Raw genomic sequence first — 19667 nt, 5'->3', positions numbered from 1 at the left:
CTCGTCTTTTCTGCCTTCTATGTAAAATTGACATGAACTCAAGCAAAGAAAGCTCAAAAGGCTCCATCCTGAAGGCCAAAAGCAGAGAAGTGATAATTATCACCTACCATTTGTAGGTGATAAAAACATCCTTAATTAACACCAACTTTTCAATTGAGAATCTCAAATTGGAGATAAATTTTGAGTTAATTACCACACTTTTACCACATGAGGTAATTTATTGAGAAAAAAAATTTGTGAATTTCAAAATGGAGATATTTTGGTCAGTGTTTATCACTACCTAATTTAACTCATGCGGTAACTCATTGAGAATAGAGCCCAATCACCATAAAATTAAGTGATAGTATAAGACTGCTCTGTAGTGAATTAGTGGGTGGCTCTTAGAAGAGCCTTTGGGTTATTATGCTCGGTATGGGGCGCTGCTGGGCAATTACTTGGCGCTGGTGTACTTGGTGACGGCCTTGGTGCCCTCGGACACGGCGTGCTTGGCCAGCTCTCCCGGCAGCAGCAGGCGGACGGCGGTCTGGATCTCCCGGGAGGTGATAGTGGAGCGCTTGTTGTAATGAGCCAGGCGGGAAGCTTCCCCGGCGATGCGCTCGAAGAGGTCATTGACGAAGGAGTTCATGATGCTCATGGCCTTGGAGGAGATGCCGGTGTCGGGGTGCACCTGCTTCAGCACCTTGTACACGTAGATGGCGTAGCTTTCCTTCCTGGTCTTCCTGCGCTTCTTACCGTCCTTCTTCTGAGTAGTGTTGTCCGGATCATGAACGATTCGGATCTTTGATCCGAATCTATTTTATGAGTCGATCATCCGAATCATCAAAATGAGTGATTCGGATCGCAAAAGGGGCGGGGCCAGGAGCGACACGCCCCCTCTCAGCGGGCAGCGGGGTTCGGGAAGCAGAGCAGGGATGGATTGCTGAGTTGGAGAGGAGCCAGCCTTGCAGGGAGACAGGTAGATGAGAGAGAGGAGACATGGGTGCCACTGCCAGATATGTGTAGAGCACACATACTGGCTGTAATGTGCTGCCCATTACAGGCTGTCTGTTCCGTAGTGCTGCACAGTGAACACATGGGAAGCTTTTGGCTCAGCACAGCTCAGTAACTTTGCAGACAGTGTGATTGAAAGGCAATATAATCCTCCTGCGCTCGGCACTAAACAGCTGCACTTATCTTCTGGGAATGCTTTCTTTCACTGTGCGACCTTTTCTTTCAAAGTGTACAGATGAACATATAGGTGAAATATATGTAAAGCATATGATTTGCAGCATGTGGGTATTACGTGCAAACATGTCTGCTCTCTGCTCGTCCCTCCTCCCTTCTCTGTCCACTCCCTGCCCTCTGTCCATCTTCTCCCCTTCTCTGTGTGTCCACCCCCTCCCCTTCTCCTGTCCACAGACCTGTTCTGCTGTTCATTTCACCCCGAATGCTTCCGGTAGTAAAATGATCCGAGATTCGAATCAAAGATCCGGATCTCTTCAATGATCCGATTCGAATCATCCGGATCATTGAAAAGATCCGAACTTCCCATCTCTACTTCTGAGTCTTGCTCACCGCTTTCTTAGAGCCCTTCTTGGGCGCCGGGGCGGACTTGGCTGGTTCAGGAGCCATGCTGATTCTCAGTAACTCTGCAGAGTGCGGAGACACAATGAGGAGCAGCGCCGCCTCCCCTCCTTATATAGGCGGCCTATGCTAATCAGGCTTCAGCACTTCTCTCTATACTATTGGGCAGCGTCACTGACTGATGCTTTCCTTCCCTCTCACTGACTGGAGACGCGCCGTGTGCAAAACACATTACTGAGAACCCGAAGATAATCCCATTGGTGGATTCAGCGCAGAGGAACGCCCAGAGTTTGCTGATTGGAGAAATGCTGGACCTGCATTCCATTGGCTGAATCGGACAGGAGCCAATAGGGCGGCAGCGCAGAACAGGCAGCAGAGTATATAGGACAGGAGGAGGAGTGAAGGCGGCTATTCCAGTGTTGGGGAGAAACATCCATAGAGCTGATATTATGTCTGGAAGAGGCAAACAAGGCGGCAAGGCTCGTGCCAAGGCTAAGACTCGCTCCTCCCGGGCCGGGCTGCAGTTCCCAGTCGGCCGTGTTCACCGTCTGCTGCGGAAGGGCAACTATGCGGAGCGGGTGGGGGCCGGAGCTCCGGTCTATCTGGCCGCAGTGCTGGAGTATCTGACCGCTGAGATCCTGGAGCTGGCTGGCAACGCCGCCCGGGACAACAAGAAGACCCGCATCATCCCCCGCCACCTGCAGCTGGCCGTGCGCAACGACGAGGAGCTCAACAAGCTGCTGGGTGGGGTGACCATCGCCCAGGGGGGCTCCTGCCCAACATCCAGGCCGTGCTGCTGCCCAAGAAGACCGAGAGCCACAAGGCCGCCAAGAGCAAGTAATTCCCTGCAGCAGCCGGACACACACTGTACAGAACCCAAAGGCTCTTTTCAGAGCCACCCACACTGTCTACACAGAGCTGATATATATGCTGCACAATCTGCTGAGCGTTCTATACTTCCAGCTAGGTGGTCTTGCTCAGATCTTTCTGTAGTGATCTGTAGAATAAGTGCAAAGATTTTTGTGCTGGCGCGTATCGGTATTCTGCGGTTCACACAAGGAAAAATTTTTTTTTGCTTCAGACATGACCTTTTTCTAATAGTCGTCTCCCCAGTACAAGAAGGAAAGGCGATAAATCTGATTAGCAATAGCTGATATTTTCGAATATCCCGCGCATAGTTAACCGCCTTTCCAGCAATTTTAAAGATCCTCCCTACCAACTATATAATCCCAGAATTATTCTGTCTGTCAGGAATGGATTTGCGCCACACTCCTATAAATCCTGCGAAAATACCATACAGGAAACCGCTTCCGCCGTCACTTTTACTCCCTCCTTCCCAGCATCGTTCCATCTCCGTTCCCATTCCGAATGACCGAGCTGGTTATACAGCTTCCAAATATAAGAATGTTCCTATATTTCCAAGAATCTATTTCTCCTCAATCCTTCATCAGCCGTTACCAACATCTTCCTGCAATGCACTCCCCATACAATCACCACTGGTGACTGGAATAGGAATGATTGTGAGCGCCTCCTGTCAGATCCGTCGATGGTGATCAGTGCTATGCATGTTTTCTGTCCCTGTTATATCGTTGCAGCTGCTACCGCCGTCTACACAGATACAATTGAATGTAGAAAAACACTACTATATTGCCATATCTATTTATGGCCCTAGCAGCTACATGACAGATATTTTACTGCATGAACTAGAAGACCATAATGATCAGCAATCGGCCACAGTGACTGACGTCTGGATTAACAGAAATGAATGATGAGAGATTAATCTCCAAATTGTCATTTCATTTTTGTGGAAGTCGGCAGCACTACAGCAAGCTGTCAATACAAAACCACACGCCTCTGATAAGAAATCATTACAGCTCCTTTCGAGAAGGGAAAAAGCCCCTTCGCTCCACCCCTTCACAGCAGTCCCCTATTAGGTCCGCATGTTTACAAGGACATAGAAGATATTGTAGAGATTTATCATGCAAAAATAATGTAATCCTTGAGAAACAAATCGACCGTAATTATCATTTAGCAGTTAGTTATAAAACTACATACTGGTATTTACATTTTGCAGTGGAGTAACGATTTTCTGCAAATACAGTGTCTGAGCAGTACAAATGTACACGTATTACTGCAGCTAAACGACAAAAAGCTACATATTGACCATCTATCTACTGCATAAGTACATATAATGAAAAGATGCAGAAAAGAGTATATTTAAACAACATTCCAAATCTGCCTGTGGCTCCGCCTTCTTCAGTGCAGTCTCCCCTCAGGTCCGCCCAGACTGTATAAGAGGAGAGGAGGCGGCAGCACAGAGATCAGTTCGTCTCTAGTAGCAGAGAAGAAACAATATCGGAGTCATGTCTGGCCGAGGAAAGGGCGGGAAGGGACTCGGGAAAGGAGGCGCCAAGCGGCACAGGAAGGTGCTCCGGGATAACATCCAGGGCATCACTAAGCCCGCCATCCGCCGCCTGGCCCGCAGAGGGGGTGTCAAGCGCATCTCCGGCCTCATCTATGAAGAGACCCGCGGAGTGCTGAAGGTTTTCCTGGAGAACGTCATCCGGGACGCCGTCACCTACACCGAGCACGCCAAGAGGAAGACGGTCACCGCCATGGATGTGGTGTACGCCCTCAAGCGCCAGGGCCGCACCCTCTACGGCTTCGGAGGCTAAACTGATCACTTCCCCGAATCTGATTCCAACCAAAAGGCCCTTTTCAGGGCCACCTACCATGTCTATGGAAAGCTGTGATATTACTTTGTGTCTTATATTCAAATAGTTACATTGGTTTATTATTTATGGGGAATACAGTAGCTTTGTAAATGGCAGGCTTGCAAGTTTTTTACATGGTGACAGTGCTTTCATTTAGTTAGTAAGTACATCAGTGCTGCGTATGGAGTGTGTAGTATAATATGTATCATACGCCGTAACAAAAGCGATAAGGATGTAATACATGCAATTAATGTAACGATATTCCTCCCGTACACACACTAGCCTGAGCAGCACTTGTGCCGTGTACTCCCTCCAGCGCCAGGGACGCCTCCTCCACGGCTAGGGCGGGAGATCCATGCCGATCACCTATGACTATACATCAAGGATAACAAAGCCTAAAAAAAAAAAAAAAAAAAAATCTTACGAAGAAAAACGAAAAAAAAAAAAACAAATCTTAAGAACATCCCGGTTGGGCAGTTCATCAGGCTTAAGAGGAACTGCTCAACAGCTGAAGCCTTTGAGACTGAAAGCCAAGTCTTAACAGGGCCGGATTTGGGAAAAGGCCCCCAAGACTGGTGCCTAGGGCGCCAGAATCCACCAGAAGGTGAGGGGCGGGTGGTGACAGGTTGACTTCACCTGTCACCAGCCCTGAAATCTGCTTCCTAAGTCCGCAGCATCCACATCACCGCTGCTACACAGCGCTTCCTGTTACAGCGCTAATCCTCTTCCTGCTCAGCCGCCCCTCCCCCTTCCCAGAGAGTAGGAGCCGGTGCGAATGTCCATCTTCATCCTCTCTTCCCCCCTCAGTCACTCGCAGAGCGGGAGTCAGTCACTGAACTTTCAGCGCTGAAGATTCCTCTGTCTCACTGTCACATGTAAGAGACGCTGACTGGATTGAGAGATGCACTGCAGAGGCTGACACTGACCAGTGAGACAGAGGAATCTTCAGCGCTGAAAGTTCAGTGACTGACTCCCGCTCTGCGAGTGAGTGGGAAGAGAGGATGAAGAAATCCGCACCGGCTGCTGGGGGAGGGGGGTCGGCTAGAGGTGATGGGGAAAGAATCGGGCTTCCTACACTTAGGGAAAGGGGGGTTACTTGTGGACGGCATTTGGCAGCCTATACTAAGGAAGGTGGGGACAGCATCTGGCCACATATACTGAGGGGGACCATCATCTGGCTACCTATACTAAGGGGGGGTGGGCAGCATCTGGCTACCTATACTAAGGGGGGCACCATCTGGCTACCTATACTAAGGAGGGGTGGGCAGCATCTGGATACCTATACTAAGGGGGGCACCATCTGGCTACCTATACTAAGGGGGGGTGGGCAGCATCTGGCTGCCTATAATAAAAGGGGGACAGCATCTGGCTACCTATACTAAGGGGGGCAGCATCTGGCTACCTATACTAAGAGGGCAGCATCTGGCTACCTATACTAAGGAGGGGTGGGCAGCATCTGGCTACCTATACTAAGGGGGGCACCATCTGGCTACCTATACTAAGGGGGGGGGCAGCATCTGGCTGCCTATAATAAAAGGGGGACAGCATCTGGCTACCTATACTAAGGGGGGCAGCATCTGGCTACATATACTAAGGGGGGCAGCATCTGGCTACCTATACTAAGGGGGGGGGTGGGCAGCATCTGGCTACATATACTAAGGGGGACAGCATCTGGCTACATATACTAAGGAGGGGTGGGCAGCATCTGGCTGCCTATAATAAATGGGGGACAGCATCTGGCTACCTATACTAAGGGGGGCAGCATCTGGCTACTTATACTAAGTGGGGGTGGGCAGCATCTGGCTACCTATACTAAGGGGGGCAGCATCTGGCTACATATACTAAGGGGGGCAGCATCTGGCTACCTATACTAAGGGGGGGTGGGCAGCATCTGGCTACATATACTAAGGGGGACAGCATCTGGCTACATATACTAAGGAGGGGTGGGCAGCATCTGGCTACCTATATTAAAAAGGGGGACAGCATCTGGCTACCTATACTAAGGGGGGCAGCATCTGGCTACATATACTAAGGGGGGCAGCATCTGGCTACCTATACTAAGGGGGGGTGGGCAGCATCTGGCTACATATACTAAGGGGGGCAGCATCTGGCTACCTATACTAAGGAGGGGTGGGCAGCATCTGGCTACCTATAATAAAAGGGGGGCAGCATCTGGCTACATATACTAAGGGGGGCAGCATCTGGCTACCTATACTAAGGGGGGGGGGGGGTGGGCAGCATCTGGCTACATATACTAAGGGGGGCAGCATCTGGCTACCTATACTAAGGAGGGGTGGGCAGCATCTGGCTGCCTATAATAAATGGGGGACAGCATCTGGCTACCTATACTAAGGGGGGCAGCATCTGGCTACCTATACTAAGGGGGGCAGCATCTGGCTACCTATACTAAGGGGGGGGCAGCATCTGGCTACCTATACTAAGGGGGGGCAGCATCTGGCTGCCTATAATAAATGGGGGACAGCATCTGGCTACCTATACTAAGGGGGGCAGCATCTGGCTACCTATACTAAGGGGGGGTGGGCAGCATCTGGCTGCCTATAATAAAAGGGGGACAGCATCTGGCTACATATACTAAGAGGGGGGAGGAACACAACATTTGGGTAAGGAAGAAGAGGGTCCCAGGCAGCAGTGAGGGGTCTGAATATGCTCAGTACAGGAACAGTGGACAACAGGATGATCTATTAAAGGACAACTGTAAAGAAAGGGATATGGATGCTTCCATATTTATTTCCTTTTAAACAATACCAGTTGCCTGGCAGCCCTGCTGATTTATTTGGCTGCAGTAGTGTCTGAATCACACCAGAAACAAGCATGCAGCTAATCTTTCACAGATCTGACAATAATGTCAGAAACACCTAATTTGCTGCATGCTTGTTCAGGGGCTATGACTAGAAGTATTAGAGGCAGAGGATCAGCAGGATAGCCAGGCAACTGGTATTGCTTAAAATGAAATAAATATGACAGCCTCCCTATCCATCTAGTTACAGTTGTCCTTTAAGGTATTTTTTGTGTAATGTTCACTTTAAGACTTTTTGCTTGGGGAAAGTGTAAGTTTGGGGGTGAGATGTTGGTAGCGGTGGTGGTGGGGGGGAGTGGGGATTTTTTTTTTTGGGGGGGGGGGGGCGGCTGGTGGCAGTGGGCCTTGGGCGGTAAAAGGTACAAATCCGGCCCTGAGTCTTAAAGAAACGATTTAAGGACCGGGGATACCCGAGAAAATGTGTTGAGCAGGCTCTTAGGCGAGCCAGGGCAACACCACGGAACGGTCTTCTCTCTGCTAGGCCAAAAGAACGTGATACCCTGACAAGGCTGATCACGCAGTATAATACTGCGTGGCCCCACTTGTATGATATATTGGGCAAGCATTGGGGTATCCTTCAGAATGATCCGGTCCTGAGGAACTGTATCACTAGCCACCCAAGCATCACAGCCAGGAGAGCTCCCACAATAAAGAACATTTTGAGCAAAAGCCACTTCCGGATGGAGAATCCACAGACCGGCATTAGAGGTAACTATAAATGTGGAAAATGTTCCATTTGTCCTCTCATGAGAGTCAGCAAGAGATTTTTGAGTAATGTCACTGGACGAGAATTTGATATTAGGCAGTTCATTAACTGCCAGACAAGTGGTGTTATTTATGTACTCCAGTGTCCATGCGGGAAACGGTATGTGGGCCAGACAAAAAATCAACTCAAATTACGGATACAAAAGCATGTGTCCACTGCTAAACTGGCTGAACGGGATAGGGCTGATAATAAAAACCTGACATCAGTAGCAGAACATGCTTTGCTTTTTCATGGTGGTAGTTTAGAGGAATGGACATGTACTGGTATTGAGAGGATTTTTCACAATGAGAGGGGTGGTGACATTGTTTTAAGATTGCTTAAGAGCGAATTAAAATGGATCCACAAATTACGAACTAAACAGCCTAGGGGCCTTAACGAAGACACAAATTTTGCGTGTTTTCTAGGAGTTTAATCTATGATTGTGACTAATGATGTGGCTTTTTATTTTTAGGCTTTGTTATCCTTGATGTATAGTCATAGGTGATCGGCATGTTTTTCCAGAAGAGAAGATGGGTAAGTGACGCAGTAAATCACTTTTTGTATAGCTCGGGCTCTTCTTTTTTGGATTTGGGGCCTGCACGAACATACAGTTCTTCTTTCCCACTTTTCCACGTCTTCCTTGTGGATTGACTGTTTGGTCTTTTCGCCCCCTGACATACATAATCCAAAAATAATCCCCTCCAATAATATCCCTCTCTTTCTTTTTCTTTTTCGATCCGATTGAGGTGAGCGATCGGTGACATTTGTGTGTCTTGGTTTCTGAGCAGATTCTTGACTTTTTCACATTCTTTAAATAATATTGAGGTCCTGATTGGGGTGAGCGATCATGGGCTTCTAGAGACATGACTTTCTTTCTCCTTGTTGGAACCAGTTTAGTTTTTGATCCCTCTTTATTCATTTATATGTTATGTGCTTTATTTGCAGTTCTGTATATATTTTGGCCTTTGGATTATCTTCTATCACCATGTATCGGATGGAATACAAGATTTTGAATAGATAAAGACTGGATAAAGATTGTTTAATTCTTTAGGAGATTAGTTTTCTGTGTGGTGCTTTTTCTTTCGGCCACTAGATGGCAGTATTGTCATGTTCATTACGTTTATCTTGTTTATTCATATATATCAGAATCAGAATCAGAATCAACTTTATTCGCCAAGTACGACAGGAGCCGCACCTGGAATTTTTTGTGGACACAACGGCAATTGGCTTAACAGCAACAACTTGGTGAAAAGAAGATAAACAGATGATATCTACATACACACTACAACAGTTTGACGGTCAATAGCAGCAGTTGGCAAACAGCACATGGTACAGATCTTAGCTACAGAGACACCCTGACGTCAATTTAACAGGTAGCAGCAGTTCATAGATCAGATGGGCAGGACTATCTTATGTACAACATACAACATACATTTGTACGGTGGCATGTGGTGCAGCGTGGCCAGCTGGGGATAGTTCCTTCCGTGCTCGTATTCCGCACGGGGGTGGCAGAGGAAGATTAGGGGATGTCGGTTGGGAGAGTGCATGAATTTAGTAGGGCAACCGCTTGGGGAAAGAAGGTGTTTTTATGCCTCGTGGTTTTAGTGAGGATGGACCTATAACGGCGACCTAGAGGAAGGGGGACGAAGAAGCAACTGCCCGGGTGGGAGGGGTCTTGAGTGATCTTGTTTGCCCTGGACCTCATTCTTGATGATTGAAGGATGTCCAGGGGTGGCAGGGGTGACCCGATGATCCTCTCAGCAGCACTGATTACCCTTTGGAGTTTGTGCTTGTCCCTTGCATTAGCCCCGGAGTACCAGACGATGATGGAGGAGCAAAGGACAGACTCGATGGTGGCAGAGTAGAAGCTGATCATTAGCTCCTGCGACATCCCGAACTTCTTCAGCTGCCTGAGAAAGAACAGTCTCTGCTGGGCTTTCCTTTGAATTACGGAGGTGTTTACATCCCACTTCAGATTGTCCGTGATGGAGGTACCAAGGAACCGAGCGCTGTGTACTCTTGAGACCTCGGTACCATCAATGGAGACCGGATTGGGAGCCGGAGCGTTTCTTCTGAAGTCTACAATTAGTTCCACAGTTTTTGCTGTATTTAATACGAGTTTGTTTTCCTTACACCACCCGAGGATTCGCTCAATCTCCTTGCGATAATCGTGCTCACCGTTTTCATCTATGAGGCCTATTATGGTGGTGTCATCCGCAAACTTGATGACCTTGACAGAGTCAGCGGATGAGGTACAGCTGTTTGTGTACAGTGAAAAGAGAATCGGGGACAGCACACATCCTTGCGGGGCACCGGTGTTGGTGATTCTGGCACTAGAAGAGCAGCCGCCGATCTTGACTAACTGTGACCTGTTCGTAAGGAAATCCTTGATCCAGGCGCACAGATTAGGGTCAACGCCAAGTCGTGCTAGGTTGTCATACAGGATGGTCGGACAGATGGTGTTAAAAGCGGAGCTGAAATCCAGAAGCAGGATCCTGGCGTAGGAGTTGGGTTTATCCAGATGTTTCATGACGTGTGCTAGACTGATGTTGATGGCGTCCTCCACGGACCGGTTTGGCCTGTATGCAAATTGCAGGGGATCTGTTTTGGTGGCGGTGTACCCCTTCAGATAGGGGAGGACCAGTCTTTCAAAGGTTTTCATGATGATCGGAGTTAAGGCAACCGGTCTGTAATTGTTTAGATCCGTAACACCTGGCTTCTTGGGGACCGGAATGATATTCGCTTTCTTGAAGCAGGAAGGGACCTCGCTCACTGTCAGGGATCTGCTGAAGATAGAGGTTAGGATCGGGGCTAGCTGGCTTGCACAGATTTTCAGGCAGGTTGGGGATATGCCGTCCGGGCCTGGAGCCTTCCTGGTGTTGAGCTTCTGTAGGTACATTAGTACGTCAGCCTCCTGGACAATTACCGGTGCTTGGAGGTCAGTGGCAGCTTGGGGAGGTGTGTCAGGAGGCTCCTCGGGTGGGGATGAGATTGCTAGGTCCTCGGAGTGGGTGGGTAGGTGCTCGAACCTGCAGTAGAATTTGTTGAGCTCCTCGGCTAGCGCAGTGCTAGGAAGTGTGTGTTGGGGAGGGGGCTTGAAGTTTGTTGCTGCCCTGAGGCCTTTCCAAACTTCCCGTGTGTTGTTGGACTGAAGGTCCTGTCTTAGTTTGTTTGAGTAGTCCCGCTTGGCCACCTTCAGTTCTCGGTTCAAGGAGTTCCTGGCTTCCCTAAACTCCTCTGGGGTGCCGGTTTTGTGTGCTTCCTCTTTGCTTTTCCGTAGGTGGCGTAACCTGCCATTGAACCAAGGTTTATTGTTTGGGAAGACTTTGATGTTCGTCGTTGGGATGCATGCCTCCTCGCAGAAGCAGATATAGGAGGTGACATTCTCCGTCCATTCATCTAGGCAGGGAGCCTCCAGGACCGACCAGTCCGTGCTGTCGAAGCAGGCTTGTAGTTGACCCTTGGCTTCCTCAGTCCACTTTTTAACAGTCCTGACCGTCGGCTTGGTAGTTTGAAGAAGCCTTCTGTAGGTGGGGATCAGGTGGATTAGGCAGTGGTCGGAGTTGCCTAGGGCAGCCCGGCGAGTAGCCTTGTACGCATCTTTAAGGACCGTGTAGCAGTGGTCCAAGGTGTTTTGGTTCCTGGTATAAATTATAGACTTTTTATGATGATTTGACATATGAATTATATTTCACATATATACGGGAGGTTATTTTTTTTTATATTATTGAGCCCTTGGAGCTTCCCTTTCTAGCGCACGCGCAGTTTACTCTTTTTGTAGGACCTGGATGTTCATGATCATGTGACCCAGGTCCTTGTTGACAACGAGTGGTATGCGCCTATTGGTTCGCATGCCGCTTGGTGGTCACGTGTACGGCCGTACACGTCATGACGGAGCTCCGCTCTTTAGTATTTAATTCAGCCAATCCTAGTACTGGGCAGCCTCTTCTGAAGCAGCAGATCAGCTGCGACCGCGTCAGGCGTGTTCCCTCTCCCGGCTTCCAGCCCACACAGCTCCGGTAAGGGCGCTCTCCTACACATGATATATTTTATCGTTCCTCCTTAGGGTTCTCTTTCAGGTACTTGTGGTGTTCACGGGTTCTGTGTGTGGGGCGGTGTGCATGCGCACCCCCAGTTCTTTTATCTGGGGCTGTGTATGCACGCTGCCGCACACGGGGGACCGTCATTACACAATATATGTATAGGTGTGCGTTCATGGTTTGTGTATTCGTCGGCACAAAGCACTTTATGAGACACATGAATTTATTTATTATTCCTTTTGATGTTTATAGATAGTTATTGTTAGTGTATGGATATCTGAACAGTGTATCCCTTTGTATTAGGCACCTTTTTGCACTTAGCACTTATATGCACTTATGAATAGTGCCCTTCTGCATATGCTTTTCTATTGTATATTGGATTTTCATATTATATATAATTACCTTTATTGAGCTGGAATACCAATTATCTTTGGTTTGAATCGGGTGATTTTATGATTTTTATCTGTTTTTTAATTGGATTGTCTAATAAAGTTGTATACTTTTATTTATCTCATATATGTGTGGATTCAATTTTTGCAAGATATTCATTACCTGTGTTGGTACTTTTCTTAAATATGGTGTTAGTTATTTACCAATCAGGTGACTTATTTTGTTACAATTTGTAACGGGGTGTATAGCCCCCATCGCTCCCCTTCTTTCTTTGTTTCAAAATTGAGATACACAATGTAACATAATAAGCTGTTACATCTGAGGTCAGTATGAGATACACAATGTAACATAATGAGCTGTTACATCTGAGGTCAGTATGAGATACACAATGTAACATAATGAGCTGTTACATCTGAGGTCAGTATCAGATACACAATGTAACACAATGTAACATAATGAGCTGTTACATCTGGGGTCAGTATGAGATACACAATGTAATCATGTTGTTCCGGTGGGATCCTATGCCTGGCGGTTTTGGTGGGGATGTTTGGTGGCTTGAGGGATTAAAGAAGCTACTGCCGGGGTTGGTGGGTTGTGTTCTCCTATGGGCGCTGGACCCCATTCTCCCATGTGTGAAGGGAGTTCCGGGGTGACCCGATAATTCCACGCCGTTGATTACTGACGTTTGAGCACAGCAGAGATACAGAAATGTAAGCTGCTCGTGACTAGGAAATGTGACCTTTTATGGAAATAAGCGATGCTTGAAAGATACATGTTTTTACATCGGTGAATGTGCCGCATTCTAATCCTTTTGTGAATTTTATAAGAGTGCTGTCATGTCGCCTCAGTGTAGTGAGCAGTCAGAGCCACCCACACTGTCTGCTAAAGAGCTTTATGCATGTTAATATTGTTTTGTTGGTGACGCTCCACGTGCTTCATCCCAGGCATATTTATTGGTCCTTTGCTAGTAATAATCACTTCTATAGATGCTATGAATAGTAGTAGTAAATAATCGTTAACCAACTGTTCCCCATCCCCTTCTTGCACCTGTAATACTGTGGATGAGCTTGGCAGGATTTGTAGTGGGGGGGGGGGGGGGGGAGTAAAACACACCGGGGGCCCATAGCTACGCCACTGATGAAGTATTATTCTCTGTTCAGTTTGTCTCGCCTTCCCTCCTCTCATTTACCCCAAATCTGCACTGATTCCGCACACTTTGCGAGTCACACACACTCTACAGCACATCACATCTATTCTACTAACCCTCTGTGGGTGCCTCCTGTCCTCATGCCCTCTATAACCATTGTCCATAGTCACTCTCCCCCAGTCTCCACCCTGGCCCGTCCTGTCTGTGCTCAGCAGATACCTGTTTGCTATTATCTATAAATAACCCTGTGTGATATAGGCTCATCCCAATGGCAGCCAGGCAGCAGAGGAGAGCTCAGCCTGTGCTAGCATCCGGGCATTTCTCAGCATAATACTCCCCTCCAGAGGTCAGTAGCCCCCCAGCCCCGTATAATCTGTGGCGAGGATCCTCTCCTTCATATTGCGGGGGGCAGTGACAGGAGACCCCGTATATTAGACATTTTATTCCCCTGATAATGACGGAGACAGAGGAGATTGGGGAAGCAGTGAGCAGAGCTGGTCACATTACAGCGGGATTTCCCGGCCACTGTCGCCGCTCAAAAGCCCCCCGTGACTGTAATGGGGGAGGGGAGACCCCTGTCAGCCGGGCGGCCGCACACAGGGGGCGCACCGCTACTTTCCGGGGGGGAATAAACCCACTTTTCTCCCGGAGAGGAAACACAAGCAGAGAGCCGAGGAGTGACAGCTGTGTGGAGGGGCGGCTGAGAGTCCCGATCTCACCAATAGGAAGAGGGGACGCGCTACTGTCAGCAGCCAATGGCAGCGCAGCCGGGGAGAGTATATAAGCGCTCACTGGCGGCCACTTGCAGTGATTACACTTTGTAATATAACTAGGAAGATGGCAGAGACCGCCCCAGCAGCCGCCCCTCCCGCAGCGGAGCCCGCCGCCAAGAAGAAGCAGACTAAGAAGGCGGCAGCCGGAGGAGGAGCCAAGAAAGCCAGCAAGAAGCCTTCCGGCCCCGCCGTGTCCGAGCTCATCCTCAAGGCCGTGTCCGCCTCCAAAGAGCGCAGCGGGGTCTCCCTGGCCGCCCTGAAGAAGGCTCTGGCTGCCGGAGGCTACGATGTGGAGAAGAATAACAGCCGCCTCAAGCTGGCCATCAAGGGCTTGCTGACAAAGGGCAGCCTCGTCCATGTCAAAGGCACCGGCGCCTCCGGATCCTTCAAGGTCAGCAAGAAGGAGGCAGCCGGCAAAGAGCACAAGAAGCCGGCACAGGCCAAGAAGAAGCCAGCGGCTGCCGCCAAGCCTAAGAAGCCGGCTACTGCCAGGAAGCCCAAAGCCGCCAAGTCCCCGAAGAAGCCTAAGAAAGCCCCCAGCGCCGCCAAGAAGAGCCCCGCTAAGAAGGCGGCCAAGAAACCGGCGGCAGCTGCTGCCAAGAAGCCCAAAGCTGCCGCTAAGCCCAAGAAAGCCGCCAAGAGCCCCGCTAAGAAGGCAGCCAAGCCTAAGGCCGCCAAAAGCCCGGCAAAGAAGGCAGCCAAGCCCAAGAAGGCCGCTCCTAAGAAGAAATAAGCTGCAGCTTATCACTCCATAGACCCAAAGGCTCTTTTCAGAGCCACCCACCTCCCCCCTGAAGAGCTGTGATGAGTCTCATGTTTACATTTACAGCGGGTATAAGGTGTAACCGGGTACTAGAGAAGGATAGACTCCTCAAATACAACTACCGCCAAGAAAATCCTTCTTCCTTCCCCTATAGATCCTAGTCCGCCCATGGCTGGAGCTGCAAGCAGTAGCATGCAGGTGTGACTTATTCCGCACTGGCATTACTGCAGCACTTGTCATGTCACACCGTACTGGCTGCAGCGCAATACGTGCGGTACGAGCAGTGTCGCACTGCAGAGCAGCTGCTGGCTAGGAGAGGCAGTTACAGCATAATGCTACCTCTATCAAAACCTCTCGGCTGAGCAATTTATATGCACCAAAAATGGGAGTATAACTGCCCTAATCACTTTAAGTCACTTACGCGTCGACGATCGCAACGTGAATTGGAATACCAATTGCAGAGATCTCATAAATGCGAATCGTTTGAGTGCCATAATGTTAAAGTGCTGTAATACAATCTCTGCACTGAAAGTAATAGATAATATATCCCTCCTTATTACATTACAGATCATTCCCTCTTGTAGAAAACCACCACTGCTCCGAGATGCAGTTACATAGTTAGCAAAGATTATAAACAGGGCCGGATTTGGGAAAAGGCCCCCAAGACTGGTGCCTAGGGCGCCAGAATCCACCAGAAGGTGAGGGGCGGGTGGTGACAGGTTGACTTCACCTGTCACCAGCCCTGAAATCTGCTTCCTAAGTCCGCAGCATCCACATCACCGCTGCTACACAGCGCTTCCTGTTACAGCGCTAATCCTCTTCCTGCTCAGCCGCCCCTCCCCCTTCCCAGAGAGTAGGAGCCGGTGCGAATGTCCATCTTCATCCTCTCTTCCCCCCTCAGTCACTCGCAGAGCGGGAGTCAGTCACTGAACTTTCAGCGCTGAAGATTCCTCTGTCTCACTGTCACATGTAAGAGACGCTGACTGGATTGAGAGATGCACTGCAGAGGCTGACACTGACCAGTGAGACAGAGGAATCTTCAGCGCTGAAAGTTCAGTGACTGACTCCCGCTCTGCGAGTGAGTGGGAAGAGAGGATGAAGAAATCCGCACCGGCTGCTGGGGGAGGGGGGTCGGCTAGAGGTGATGGGGAAAGAATCGGGCTTCCTACACTTAGGGAAAGGGGGGTTACTTGTGGACGGCATTTGGCAGCCTATACTAAGGAAGGTGGGGACAGCATCTGGCCACATATACTGAGGGGGACCATCATCTGGCTACCTATACTAAGGGGGGGTGGGCAGCATCTGGCTACCTATACTAAGGGGGGCACCATCTGGCTACCTATACTAAGGAGGGGTGGGCAGCATCTGGATACCTATACTAAGGGGGGCACCATCTGGCTACCTATACTAAGGGGGGGTGGGCAGCATCTGGCTGCCTATAATAAAAGGGGGACAGCATCTGGCTACCTACAGGGCCGGATTTGGGAAAAGGCCCCCAAGACTGGTGCCTAGGGCGCCAGAATCCACCAGAAGGTGAGGGGCGGGTGGTGACAGGTTGACTTCACCTGTCACCAGCCCTGAAATCTGCTTCCTAAGTCCGCAGCATCCACATCACCGCTGCTACACAGCGCTTCCTGTTACAGCGCTAATCCTCTTCCTGCTCAGCCGCCCCTCCCCCTTCCCAGAGAGTAGGAGCCGGTGCGAATGTCCATCTTCATCCTCTCTTCCCCCCTCAGTCACTCGCAGAGCGGGAGTCAGTCACTGAACTTTCAGCGCTGAAGATTCCTCTGTCTCACTGTCACATGTAAGAGACGCTGACTGGATTGAGAGATGCACTGCAGAGGCTGACACTGACCAGTGAGACAGAGGAATCTTCAGCGCTGAAAGTTCAGTGACTGACTCCCGCTCTGCGAGTGAGTGGGAAGAGAGGATGAAGAAATCCGCACCGGCTGCTGGGGGAGGGGGGTCGGCTAGAGGTGATGGGGAAAGAATCGGGCTTCCTACACTTAGGGAAAGGGGGGTTACTTGTGGACGGCATTTGGCAGCCTATACTAAGGAAGGTGGGGACAGCATCTGGCCACATATACTGAGGGGGACCATCATCTGGCTACCTATACTAAGGGGGGGTGGGCAGCATCTGGCTACCTATACTAAGGGGGGCACCATCTGGCTACCTATACTAAGGAGGGGTGGGCAGCATCTGGATACCTATACTAAGGGGGGCACCATCTGGCTACCTATACTAAGGGGGGGTGGGCAGCATCTGGCTGCCTATAATAAAAGGGGGACAGCATCTGGCTACCTATACTAAGGGGGGCAGCATCTGGCTACCTATACTAAGAGGGCAGCATCTGGCTACCTATACTAAGGAGGGGTGGGCAGCATCTGGCTACCTATACTAAGGGGGGCACCATCTGGCTACCTATACTAAGGGGGGGGGCAGCATCTGGCTGCCTATAATAAAAGGGGGACAGCATCTGGCTACCTATACTAAGGGGGGCAGCATCTGGCTACATATACTAAGGGGGGCAGCATCTGGCTACCTATACTAAGGGGGGGGTGGGCAGCATCTGGCTACATATACTAAGGGGGACAGCATCTGGCTACATATACTAAGGAGGGGTGGGCAGCATCTGGCTGCCTATAATAAATGGGGGACAGCATCTGGCTACCTATACTAAGGGGGGCAGCATCTGGCTACTTATACTAAGTGGGGGTGGGCAGCATCTGGCTACCTATACTAAGGGGGGCAGCATCTGGCTACATATACTAAGGGGGGCAGCATCTGGCTACCTATACTAAGGGGGGGTGGGCAGCATCTGGCTACATATACTAAGGGGGACAGCATCTGGCTACATATACTAAGGAGGGGTGGGCAGCATCTGGCTACCTATATTAAAAAGGGGGACAGCATCTGGCTACCTATACTAAGGGGGGCAGCATCTGGCTACATATACTAAGGGGGGCAGCATCTGGCTACCTATACTAAGGGGGGGTGGGCAGCATCTGGCTACATATACTAAGGGGGGCAGCATCTGGCTACCTATACTAAGGAGGGGTGGGCAGCATCTGGCTACCTATAATAAAAGGGGGGCAGCATCTGGCTACATATACTAAGGGGGGCAGCATCTGGCTACCTATACTAAGGGGGGGGGGGGGTGGGCAGCATCTGGCTACATATACTAAGGGGGGCAGCATCTGGCTACCTATACTAAGGAGGGGTGGGCAGCATCTGGCTGCCTATAATAAATGGGGGACAGCATCTGGCTACCTATACTAAGGGGGGCAGCATCTGGCTACCTATACTAAGGGGGGCAGCATCTGGCTACCTATACTAAGGGGGGGGCAGCATCTGGCTACCTATACTAAGGGGGGGCAGCATCTGGCTGCCTATAATAAATGGGGGACAGCATCTGGCTACCTATACTAAGGGGGGCAGCATCTGGCTACCTATACTAAGGGGGGGTGGGCAGCATCTGGCTGCCTATAATAAAAGGGGGACAGCATCTGGCTACATATACTAAGAGGGGGGAGGAACACAACATTTGGGTAAGGAAGAAGAGGGTCCCAGGCAGCAGTGAGGGGTCTGAATATGCTCAGTACAGGAACAGTGGACAACAGGATGATCTATTAAAGGACAACTGTAAAGAAAGGGATATGGATGCTTCCATATTTATTTCCTTTTAAACAATACCAGTTGCCTGGCAGCCCTGCTGATTTATTTGGCTGCAGTAGTGTCTGAATCACACCAGAAACAAGCATGCAGCTAATCTTTCACAGATCTGACAATAATGTCAGAAACACCTAATTTGCTGCATGCTTGTTCAGGGGCTATGACTAGAAGTATTAGAGGCAGAGGATCAGCAGGATAGCCAGGCAACTGGTATTGCTTAAAATGAAATAAATATGACAGCCTCCCTATCCATCTAGTTACAGTTGTCCTTTAAGGTATTTTTTGTGTAATGTTCACTTTAAGACTTTTTGCTTGGGGAAAGTGTAAGTTTGGGGGTGAGATGTTGGTAGCGGTGGTGGTGGGGGGGAGTGGGGATTTTTTTTTTTGGGGGGGGGGGGGGCGGCTGGTGGCAGTGGGCCTTGGGCGGTAAAAGGTACAAATCCGGCCCTGATTATAAACGTTAAGGTTTAAAATGACCCACGAAATATACACTGGTAGATCGTCATCGGACTTTTAGTAATCGTGAAACAGCCCTGTGTAGAAAATGTGGGTGGCTCTGAAAAGAGCCTTTGTGTTGTGGGTGAGAATGTGTGACGCGCTTATGCCCTCTCGCCGCGGATCCTGCGGGCCAGCTGGATGTCTTTGGGCATGATGGTGACCCTCTTGGCGTGGATGGCGCACAGGTTGGTGTCCTCGAAGAGCCCCACCAGATAAGCCTCGCTGGCCTCCTGCAGAGCCATGACGGCCGAGCTCTGGAAGCGCAGGTCGGTCTTGAAGTCCTGGGCGATCTCCCGCACCAGGCGCTGGAAGGGCAGCTTGCGGATCAGCAGCTCGGTGGATTTCTGGTAGCGGCGGATCTCTCGGAGAGCCACTGTACCGGGCCGGTAGCGGTGAGGCTTCTTCACTCCTCCGGTGGCCGGGGCGCTCTTCCGGGCGGCTTTGGTGGCCAGCTGCTTGCGGGGAGCTTTCCCTCCGGTGGACTTGCGGGCGGTCTGCTTGGTTCTGGCCATCGCTCAATCGGCTGATTCTACTCACAGGCGA

At 50.0% G+C, this 19667-nt stretch overlaps 4 protein-coding genes and 1 pseudogene across 6 annotated transcripts; 3 read left to right on the top strand and 2 right to left on the bottom strand.

Annotated features, from left to right (window-relative positions):
- Positions 1-430: 430 nt before the first annotated feature.
- Positions 431-1611, bottom strand: LOC137536937 (histone H2B 1.1-like). Its single transcript, XM_068259108.1, has 2 exons — positions 1538-1611; positions 431-791 (listed from the first exon to the last, which is right to left on the bottom strand). The coding sequence occupies exons 1-2, from the start codon at positions 1609-1611 to the stop codon at positions 431-433; spliced, it is 435 nt and encodes a 144-aa protein (XP_068115209.1).
- Positions 1612-2012: 401 nt separating this feature from the next.
- On the top strand, positions 2013-2404 carry LOC137534875 (histone H2A type 2-B-like; annotated as a pseudogene).
- Positions 2405-3926: 1522 nt separating this feature from the next.
- LOC137536936 (histone H4) lies at positions 3927-4238 on the top strand. Its single transcript, XM_068259107.1, has one exon. The coding sequence runs from the start codon at positions 3927-3929 to the stop codon at positions 4236-4238; it is 312 nt and encodes a 103-aa protein (XP_068115208.1).
- A 10014-nt stretch (positions 4239-14252) lies between these two features.
- LOC137534862 (histone H1.11R-like) lies at positions 14253-14923 on the top strand. Of its 3 annotated transcripts, none has more exons than XM_068256545.1 (2): positions 14255-14302; positions 14363-14923. In XM_068256545.1, the coding sequence occupies exons 1-2, from the start codon at positions 14255-14257 to the stop codon at positions 14921-14923; spliced, it is 609 nt and encodes a 202-aa protein (XP_068112646.1). The 3 variants fall into 3 exon arrangements, with proteins under 3 accessions (XP_068112644.1, XP_068112646.1, XP_068112645.1); XM_068256544.1 differs by having other exon boundaries at positions 14255-14329; XM_068256543.1 differs by having other exon boundaries at positions 14253-14923.
- Positions 14924-19209: 4286 nt separating this feature from the next.
- On the bottom strand, positions 19210-19636 carry LOC137534868 (histone H3). The gene has a single exon (XM_068256551.1). It carries the CDS (start codon positions 19634-19636, stop codon positions 19226-19228), a length of 411 nt encoding a protein of 136 aa, XP_068112652.1. The 3' UTR covers positions 19210-19225.
- Positions 19637-19667: the final 31 nt, after the last annotated feature.

This window comes from Hyperolius riggenbachi, chromosome 10 (genome assembly GCF_040937935.1).
Source record: "Hyperolius riggenbachi isolate aHypRig1 chromosome 10, aHypRig1.pri, whole genome shotgun sequence".
Classification (NCBI taxonomy): domain Eukaryota; kingdom Metazoa; phylum Chordata; class Amphibia; order Anura; family Hyperoliidae; genus Hyperolius; species Hyperolius riggenbachi.
Note: the sequence above shows the minus strand (reverse complement) of the source record. Positions and strands in the feature narration are given on the sequence as shown.